The 10,638-nt window shown below is 42.2% G+C and overlaps 1 protein-coding gene across 1 annotated transcript; it reads left to right on the top strand.

Annotated features, from left to right (window-relative positions):
- The first annotated feature begins 2,354 nt into the window (after window positions 1-2,354).
- LOC105071698 (lysozyme-like protein 1) lies at window positions 2,355-9,630 on the top strand. Its single transcript, XM_010958400.3, has 4 exons — window positions 2,355-2,496; window positions 2,962-3,120; window positions 8,533-8,611; window positions 9,409-9,630. Exons 1-4 carry the CDS (start codon window positions 2,358-2,360, stop codon window positions 9,476-9,478), a joined length of 447 nt encoding a protein of 148 aa, XP_010956702.1. The 5' UTR covers window positions 2,355-2,357; the 3' UTR covers window positions 9,479-9,630.
- Window positions 9,631-10,638: the final 1,008 nt, after the last annotated feature.

Here is a 10,638-nt window from a genome sequence, read left to right as displayed (position 1 = left end):
TTGAGTGCTTCGTTCTTTGTGCTATTTTAAAAAGTCTTTTTTAATTTCAAATTCTATTTTTTATTACTGATATAGAAGACGATGGATGACTTTCCTACATTTGCATTACATTTTTCAAACTTGCTAAACATGTGTCTTTGGAAAAAAAAAAAAAAGGATATCATCTGTCTGTATTTTCCCACTTTTCAGTAAAATCCTTAATTCAAAGGAATTTGGAAAAGATGTTTGAAGAATAAACTTATAAAAAATTTTCACGTTAGAGACAGTTCACAGAAAAAGATCCACAAAGTGTTCCCAAACGTGTGAAAAATGCTCTACCAGCTTGATGTGAGAGAAGTAAAAACTGAAACTTGGTTAAGAAAGCATCTCTCAGACTGGCAAAATGAAAAAGCTAGTAACACCATTGCTGGCCAGGCAGAGGGGAAAAGCCTCATCTTCCTGATACAAACTCATGTGGAAGACTTTTGGCCGTATCTAGCAAAATGACAAAAACACTCTAGGACTCAGTAATTCCACTTCTAGGAATTTATCCTTCAGATATTCTTGCAAATATGCAAATGACATATGTATGAAATTATTTAGTGTAGAATGAATAGAAGAATGAAAGAACTTAAGTGTGCATATCCCCACGTTGGCGGAATGTTACATCACACAATGCAATGTGGCACGGTCATAAAAGCAGATCCTTAAAATACACTATAAAGTTTTTTAAAATAATGTACAGGAATAATTTAAGAAGAAAAATAAAAGAATATCTGTGTGTGTGTATGTATCATATCTCTGAAAGATACAGTAGTATTGTTGGTTGCCTGTGGGAATGACCACTAGTGTTTGCTTGAGCGGGTGGGAAAGAGAATTTTTTATTGTCCTATTTATGTTTCTGGAATTTTGAGATTTGGTATTAAAAATAGAGTCTTATATCTATACACTTCTAAAATCTTAGAAATAGTTTCCCAACCCCTTTTAAAATCTTCCAAAAGAAAATGGTAAGTTTCAAAGCTATGTATTACAAACAGAAACTTGTGATCATTTCTAACTAAGCTGCAAAAGTCAAGATTGAAAACTGGAAAGGTAAAAATGTATTAGGCAAATTAAATTTCAACCAAATCTTTTATTAATTGAGATATAGAATTTAAGAAAAGAATATAATGGTTGTTCTGTGCAGCCAACAAGAACTTCTTTTCCTTAAATCTGCATATCACAATGAGAATTAATTTCAAAGTTCCATTAAATCTGAGTGTGGAAATTAATGGATCTTGAAACTATCCCTTTAATTGTTGATTCACAAAGTGTTAAAGTTTTCAGAACTAATGAATCCTCTACAATCATTTTGATCTCACTGAAAACATGTTATTAATAATAACAATTCAATAATAGCAAGACATTTTGTGCTATTTAATATAACTTTTGAATGTTAATTTCACCTCTATCTCACTCTTATTCAAATTTTAGTTTTGTATATGTTTGTAAATTTATGTAACCTGTTTGTATAGAAGAATGTGAGTGTGATTTATAATTTAACATATACCTACTGGGGATACATACTTAATTTTCTTTGTTGATGGATTTGTGATAAACTTGGGAGACTGTTGATTTAGAGAAGAGCTCCCACTTGGATGGGAGGCCTTGGAGGAGCTGAGCAGGGAGGAGGGCTGTTGAGGAAGAAGAAAAAGGAGAGGTAGAAAGGCCCAGAAAATAGTTCTCCCCCACGTCCCAAGAAATAGAATTCTAGAATCTCTAGGCAGTTGGAGACAAAAGAGTTAAGAATTCCTCTTTCTCTAAAGCTCTAAAGAAAGCTTCTTGGTTGAGGCCAAGATCACTGTGCCTTGTAAGAATCAGGGGTGGCTTCATGGGATGTGGGAAGCTGGTGTGAGCTGCCGATCACTGCCTGAGTAAGTAGAGCTGTGTTTCTCCCCCACAGTCACCTGTGGGACGTCTCTGGGCCAGGTGTTGGGAATCTGCATTCTTAATATGACCTCAGATACTCTAATGAAGCCACCTGTCACAAAGAACCAGCAGGGGAAACCTCTGGCATGAAGAAGGTTGTACTTGGGGCCACCACTGCTGTGGGGTTTTGTTTTATTTTGATTTGTTTGAGACCAGTATGAGTCTAAGATAAGGGATGAAAACCAAGTGAATTTGTAAGCTGTGTATCATCAACCTGGTTGGTCTCCGTCTCAGTGCCTGGCATGACGCTGGGGTTTAGCTCTCTGCCGTACACCAGGGACTTTTGCTATAAAGGGCCAGATAATAAATATTTCAGGCTTTGTGATCTACACTTCTATTCTCTGGATGAAGCAAAGTTGTCTGACCTGCTCTCTGATCTTTGACAGGTTCTGCCTTCGACAGGTCTGGGGATGAAGGCTGCCAGCATTTTGACCCTGATTGGCTGCCTGGCCATGGCCGCTGAGCCCAAAGTCTACACTCGCTGTAAACTGGCAAAAATATTTGCAAGGGCTAACCTGGACAATTACCAGGGCTTTACCCTTGGAAACTGTGAGATTTCTCCTTTCCTATTATCTTTCTTCCCTTGATCTCCCTAGAGACGTCAAAGGCCCCATCTACACTCACATCCAGCTTGTAAATGTTCCACCCCATGAGGGACAGCTGCTAGATGTCAACTTGTCATCCACTACTGCTGTCGAGGGCTCCTCTCCTCTGCCCTGTCCTTCCTGTCCTCACTCCCAGAGTCCGGCAAGGGAAGGAAAAAGCAGTGCCACTCTTGCTGGCCCTGTAGGGGGCGGACCTGACATTTAGTCTAGACTAGGCTCAGCCACTGACTAGGTGTGCCACCCTGCCCGCCCTGTGCCCCTCGGGTGCACTGCCCGCCCTGACCCTCTCCCAGGGGCTTGTCCGGAGCAGAGCATTGGTGTAATATGTTTAAGGGAGCTCTCCCTTAATAGCAGGTTGGAGAAAATGCATTTTTTTTTTCCTGGCATTTCTGGCTTTTTCCTCCTCTAGGGATCTGCATGGCGTACTATGAGAGCCGCTACAACACCACAGCTCAGACCAACCTGGAGGACGGAAGCATCGACTATGGCATTTTTCAGATAAACAGTTACACGTGGTGCCGGCGTGGGACGCTACAAGAGAGAAACCACTGTCATGTAGCCTGCTCAGGTACGCTTTTGGTTTTCCAAACACCCCATCCTTGAGGACAAAGACAGGAGAGATGATCATGGAATAGCCACCCGCCTTTGCTTTTAACTAATACGTGGAGTCCAGATGTGCAAGCAGGTCTGTACCAGGCCAATAATTATTCAGCAGTTACCCGCGGCGACACTTACCATCCTGTAGCCAACTGGTCCGGAGGTGACTTATTCCTTTTAGGGTGGGTTTCATGAAGGCCTGCCTATTATAAAAATAGGGGGTTTCACAAATGACCTTACTACCCTTTCATGCATAGAGGCATTAAATATGTTCAAAAACTGAGAAGCTGTTTGCTAACTGCTTTCCATAAGCAATTCACTCAAAGGAGGCAGTTTATGTCTCTTTGTACAGAATGAAACAAATAAATATACTTCATACAGCATTTCTTTCTTTTTTTTTTAACTTGAAGTATAGTCAGTTTACAATGTGTCCATTTCTGGTGTACAGTGTAATGTTTCAGCCATACATATACACACATCTATTGGTTTTCATGTTCTTTTTCATTATAGGTTACCATGGATGTTGAATATATAGTTCCCTGTGCTCTACAGAAGAAACTCGTTTATCTGTTACATATACAGTAGTTAACTGTTTGCAAATCTCGAACTCCCAGTTTATACCTTTCCATCCCCTTCCCCCTCAGAAACCATAAGTTTGTTTTCTGTGTCTGCGTTTCTTAAATAGTAGAAACGATAATAGAATTTGCTTCTAAATCTTCTGCTTTAATCATTTAAGAAATATATGAGTTGAGCACGGCAGAATGCGTCAGACATGAGCTCTGGTGTTAAGGATGAGAACACGAGCTTTCACAGAGCACACAGCACATCTGAAAATGTCTGTATTTCATTTTCTTCTTTGAGGGATATTCTTTCTATATATAAAACCCTGGGCTGGCAGGTGTTTTTCTCTTATCTTGTTAAACATGTCCGTTATCGTCTGCTTGACTTCTCTATTATTGAGAAGTCAGTGATTTTCTTCTCTGAGCTCCCAGGGCTTAACGTGTCCTTTCTCTTCAAGCTCAGTTTACCGTTTCCTCTTTATCACCAATTTTCAGCAATTTGATGACAGTGTCTGTTTTGTGTATGTGTGTGTGTGTGTGTGTGTGTGTGTGTATCGTGCTTGATATTCACTAACACTTTGGATCCCTGAGTGGATAATTTTTCACTCTTTCTCCTTCTAGGAATCTAATAACACATGTGTTAGATCATTTGATATTTCCCATGGGTCACTGAGGCTCTTCATTTTTTTTCCAGCCTCCTTCCCTTTCTGTGTTTTGTTTTCAGTCATTTCCATTGCTGCTTCTTCAAGTTCTCCGGTCCTTTTTTCTGAAGAGCCTAATGTATTAAATTCATCACTTGAATGTTTCATTTCAGATGTATTTTTCAGTGCTAGGTAATCTTTTATTTCTCTCATTTGATTCGTGTTTTCCTGTATGTCCCTGACATTGATAAACATACTAATAAGCACTGCTTTAAATGTTGCGTCTGCTAATTCAGTCGGTGCTGTGACTTCTGGGTCTGATCTTTCTCCTGGTTGTGGGTCATATTTTCGTGCCTCTTCATACATGTGATCACTTTTCACTGGATACTAGACGTCATGCATGTGACGTTGTTGAGTGCGTTATGTTGTCTTCCTATAAAGATGGTTGAATTTCATCTTGACAAGCAGTTAATTCTGGTCAGGGAAGTTCTAGACTGTCTTTAAGGGAAATTGTTTAGCCTTATTGTCAAGGCTTGTAACTTTTAGCGTCTCTTGAGTATCCCAGGCTTCAGCAAAGTCTCTCTCCTCTGGCCAGTCAGAAATTAAATGTCTCCCAGTCCCGTAGTTGCTCAGGTCCCTGGTAATTTCTCTCTGACTAGCCTCGTGGAGCTTTCTTCTTTACATGCCCAGCTTGGCCAAAGACTCCAGGCATCTCTGTTCATATTCCTGGTGCTGTCCTGCGTGGCTGCCACCTCTGATCACTGTCTCCTCCACTTCCGTCCTGCCTGGGTTGTACCTTCGTGGTCTGGAAAGCGCCCCTGGGCAGAAGGGCAGAGAGCATCGCAAGTTTACCTCACTTCTCTTCCTCAAGGATCGTGTTCCTGCGTTGCCTGATGTCTGATGTCTGAAAATAATGTTCCCATATGTTGTGTCTAGTATTTACAGTCGGGGAGGAAATCCGTTCCTCCATCGCGGCCATGCTTGACTTTAACATGCAATTTACTAATTTCATATTGCCCAATGTAGTTCCAATTCAGGAAGTCCGGGGCCAATGTCTGTCTGCAAGACAACCATGGATTGGTTCTTGGAAGTTCGAATGTTAGATGGTTCATGGTTAGAGGTGAAGGAGCACTCATCTCCGTTTTCTCATCATAAAAAGCATGGGATTTTTTGAGGCAGCTTTAAAATAGAAAACAGGATGTTGGTTTTAATATCCTAATCACCCCTCAATGACTGGCCTCCCTCAGCCTCCGGCCAGAGAGACTGTAATTATGGACATTATCACTCTGTCTGATGTATTGCAGAAGTAGGGGCATTCATCATGGGAACTTGGGAACAAGTTAGCATCAGGCTGTGTTTGCGAGGTCCGTGACATCTCATGTGTTACAGTCCATACACACCCCGCGCTCGTCTGCTGAAGCTATGCCTTCCTGTTCCCATACCAAATCAGCGTCTTAAAATTGCTGCCAACCTTCCCAAACTATTTGGACAAAATATTTGTTATATATACATATATATAAGCATGTCTATGTATACACAAACACATGTACATATAATAATATAATAGCAATCTTTATTTCCCTCCAGTAACACACTCCTCACTAAGAGATGATTACGAAAAAGATTATTGCCTCCCGCATCTAGTCTTGCCCATGTATCTCTGTTTCTCACATCAGCCTGGTCTCTGCGTTGGCTGCTGTCACTCTGGAGAAGTTAAGGAGATGTAAATTGCGGGCATGGTCATGACATTTTCCTTGGGGGTAGGAGGACGCTGGGCAGAGACAGACTTTGCATAGAACTAACTTAACTGGAAAAAACTAGTTCTTTTTGTGTAGATTGTTGCTGTTTTCTTTTGTGGGATGTGGGAGAACCAACGATTCAATTGAACAAGGCTTTGATGTTGAACAGAACCCTTTCCTGATTCATGTGTGACTAGACGGAGTCGTCTATTTAAAGTCAGTTGAGCAGAAGCTGTTCTTGGCATGGCTCCTAATACATACTTGCTCTCTGAACTCATTTCTGCCCCTCTGCTGTCCCCGTGTGGCGGTTTCACTGTGTTGCTCACATCTCAGCCCTCCCCCAGATTCCTCTCCCACCCCCCCCCAACCTCGCTGAACAGATTTTCCTAAGGAAAAGCGAAGTCACGCCCAGCTTGCACATTCACAGCATCTCAGTTGTGCAACAAAACGCCAGCAAAGCGGGACATGGACAAGCACCTTACACCCACTCCACGGCCTGGGCCTGCAGCGCCCACAGCAAAGTCAACAAGCTGCGCACCTGCTGTGTGAGTGAGAGCAAACTGAGGCAGCACACGCACAGTCACTGGCACTTGGTTTACAGTGAGAAGTAAAGCTTTGTTAGCTTATAAAAGTCTTTTGCTTTGTTTCTAGAGAGATAATTGTTTATAATAATGGCTATTACTGTTAGCTGACCTTTATGAAAAATGTGCCCTATGTCAGGCACATAGTAAGTCTCTTCATGCATTACCTGCCTCCTGTATATTATTACCATGATTCCAACCATTATTATCCCTATAAACTGAGGTCACACACCCAGTAAATGAGTCTGCTTTCAAACCTAGGGCTACTTCCTTCCAGAGCACTTAAGCTAAGATTCTGACTAACAGAACACTGTATGCTAATGAAGTCGATAATAAAATTATAACTACTTCATTAATTTTTCAAGTAGTTATTTATTTATTAGGAGATTATCCAAACGTAAGTGCTTGGTATCTAAGGCATGTTCACATTACTGAGAAACACTTTGTTCTCTGTGCATAAATGCTTGATAAGTGCTAAGATACTCTGGTTTGTGATTGAAAGTGGTTGGGGCCTGGTTCCTAGGAGAAGTGGGTTCAGTGGGGTCTCCAGGGATGGAAGGACACAGATTACACACGGTGGGGGAGAGGCAATCCTATTATACCCAGATTGGCGTGTATCAGGGGCCTAAACGCGGAGAGCAAGGCAGGTGTTTGGGGAGAGGAGGTTGCCTGGCCGGAGATGCCGCATGCTGACTGGTGGGAGGAGTGTCAAGCACTGACTCTTCTAAGGTTCTGCTCTTGTGTGGCAGCCCGCACTCAGGGACCGAGTGAGCCAGGAGTATGAAGACCAGGCCACAGGGGTCCAACCTGGGCAGCTCCGATGAGCGACATTCGCCCCCAGGCTCCAGGCCAGATGGTGGATCGACGGGTCTGTATCACAGCGACCTGACGGGTCTTGTCCTGCCTGGTCCTGCTTCTGCCCATATCTTCCACAACCTGCAACAGGAGTGATGCTAGACTTTTTGCTTTGTTTCTTTGCCTTTTCTGTCATGTTTGTGCTGAGAAGGATTTTGAGGCCATTTCGGGCGAAGTGATATCAATGAACACATTTTCAGTCGAAAGATTTGTTACATCTGAGAGCCACAAAGCAACAAAGGCAAAGATTGATGTATTTGACACAAAACTTAAAAATGTCTGCATGTGAAAAACATCTTGGGCAAAAAAAAAAAAAAAAAAAATTTAATGCACAAGCCAGAAAGTTATAATCTACAAAAGTTTACTAATTACCTATAAAGAGGCCTTACATGTAAAATTAGCAAGAATAAAGAAAACACTGTGGAGGAGGGAGGGATAAATTAGGAGTTTGGGATTAACAGATACAAACTACTGTATATAAAGATAGGTAAATAACAAGGACCTACTGTAGAGCACAGGGAACTATATTCAATATCTTGTAATAATCTATAATGGAAAAGAATCTGAAAAAGAATACACACACACACACACACAAAACCGAATCACATTGCTGTACACCTGAAACTAACACAACATTGTAAATCAATTATACTTTAATTTAAACAAATTACAAACACAAGGGATAAAAAACACTGTACTTGTGCGTTTCTTTAGCACATAAAAAACATTGTTCTATTGCCTTTTCCCTAAACACATTTCCAGAAACCCTTCAGGACTGGTCTATTCCTCTGAAATGTCAGAGTCTGAAACTCTAAGATGTGGATGGTCTAGAAACAAAAACAATCCTTTGATTTGTGAAGGAGCGTAACAAAAAATCAGGATGTGGCTCACAGTTCTTCCAACCCTCCTGTTCCAAAGAGCAGTGAAGAAAATCCGATTTGGGTCCCCCCCCCCCGCCCCCGCTGAACAGCGAAGTCTCAGCTAGCCTTTCACTCCCTCTTTTGCAGCCTTGATCACTGACGACCTCACAGATGCGATTGTCTGTGCCAAGAAAATTGTTAAAGAGACAGAAGGGATGAACTACTGGTAAGAGCCTTTCCCTGGGAGACTCAGGCAGACATGGGCGAAACCTGCAGTCTGTCCGTGCATCACAGCTGCGGGGAAGTGGACCAGCTCACCTCTGCAGAGTGGGCCAGCGATGTTCACGTGGCCTTGTCTGTAGCCTCTGCCGCTGGTGTGCGGGTGTGCGGTGACCCTGATAGAAGGGCTCAGCATGGGGAGGAGAGGTGGGTAGGGAGTCATGATCACTTACAATTGCTTTTCACGTTAGGGTGTTCCAAACAGTGGAGAGGTGCTTTCTCATGTGATTTGGAAAGCATCAATGAACACAGTACACTAGAGGGGGAAAAAACCTTGAGAATGCTCTAGATTTGGGTAAGAGTTTGGAGGGCTATGGTAACATTTGGTGGGGAGCAAGAGCAAGCAGTGGGGAGAGGTTACAAGAGAAACTGACTGGAAACCTCCCTAGTTTGTGCATGAGACATGCTCAGCTGGCGCTTACCAGCATCTCTGCGGCTGTGTTTCTTGTGAACACTGCCAATCAGGTCACCTGCCTGGGGAACCTGACTTTTCCGAGATGTGGACATTTAACTAACTTATTTTACATCCTTATAAAAGTTGTTTACTTGTTGCTGAGGCTAGTATGGACCGGGAGGAAACCAGGGAACGTCTTCATAAGGCAAAAGGATGGAGTCTTAGATCTCAAGTGAACTAAACCCTGGGCACCACTGATTATTTGGGTCAACTGCTTATGGTGTTTGAACCTCTCGATCTTTGGCTTTTCATGCTCCTTTCTAATGTTCCTGCTCCCCTCTCCTCCTTAGGCAAGGCTGGAAGAAAAACTGTGAGGGCAGAGACCTCTCTGAGTGGAAAAGGGGGTGCAATGTTTCATGAATTGGAATTGCTCCAAGGACATGCCGTGACTCCCTAGGATTCGTAAGAATGTCACAACGGTCGTGTCATCTTGCCTCCCTTTCCCTAATATTCCTTCTCAGAGCTGGAGAGGGAAAACCAAGCTATAATTTTTTAGGAAATAAATACTTCCATTTGAGTGTCTTGACTTTGACCTGAGTCCGTTGCAATGATGTCGTAATAGCACAAGGTTATACTGGGTTCAGGAGGCATCAGGAACCCAATGGTAGACCAGACAGAAAATGTTGAGGACTAACAGGGAGCCAGCTGGGAAGTAAGGGGACAGATTCTAGGGGAGGGAGCCCCAAGAGTCAGGCAGAGCTGAGTCCCCAAAGAATGAAGAACCCACATAAACAGCTCTACACCCTAATGTCCCACTGTCCACTCAGTGAACCTGGTAAGGCGGTGATAATGTTGTGATAAGAAACTGAAAAACTATTTCCAAAGGTCTTGGAAACTGTAAAAGGGAATATAAATCCTAGTTGCTTATTTTAATACACTTTTGTTGAATGAAGATAACTCAGGAATAGGAGTAATATTTTCCTCTTGAATTTCTGAGGGCCTTGATTGTGGAAAATTATCCAGGACAAGGTTTTTTTTAATCTCAAATGATTATTTGCAGAAATCCTAAAGCAAACGTCTGGGGAGGGAAGCAGTAGGATTGCATGCTTAGAACTCTGATGAGTTTTGCAAAAAGATCAATCAAATTAGAGGGCCAGACAGCTTTCCTTCCCCTGGGACTTCAAAGCGTTCTTTGGATTTGGATTTTTTGTTTTGCTAAAATTTTTCCTCCTAGTCTTTGAATGGCTGGCACTGGGTTCCATGCCCACCTGGGTCATAAACATGGTCCCATCGGTTTTAATGAAGCAGGAGGTTTGGCTGAGAATGGGGGCTGCCAGGTAGATGAATGGCAGGATAATAATAATGAAAATGCATACTTATGGACGTCTCTGTGTGCTGATTGTTGACTTAGTAGCGCTTAATGGATTCTGAAATTTTCAGAATTTCTTCAGCGTCCTGAAAGAATGATGTTTTGATTCTTACATCAGATGTTTCAAAAGCTTTTTCCCTTGCTTTGTAATGCCTATTAAATTGTCACAGGATTCTGTCTGTTTAGACATATATAAAATGTTTATATTCTT

This window comes from Camelus bactrianus, chromosome 35 (assembly GCF_048773025.1).
Source record: "Camelus bactrianus isolate YW-2024 breed Bactrian camel chromosome 35, ASM4877302v1, whole genome shotgun sequence".
Classification (NCBI taxonomy): Eukaryota; Metazoa; Chordata; class Mammalia; order Artiodactyla; family Camelidae; genus Camelus; species Camelus bactrianus.
The sequence above is the reverse complement of the archived record's forward strand: the minus strand, read 5'-3'. Positions and strand labels throughout refer to the sequence as shown.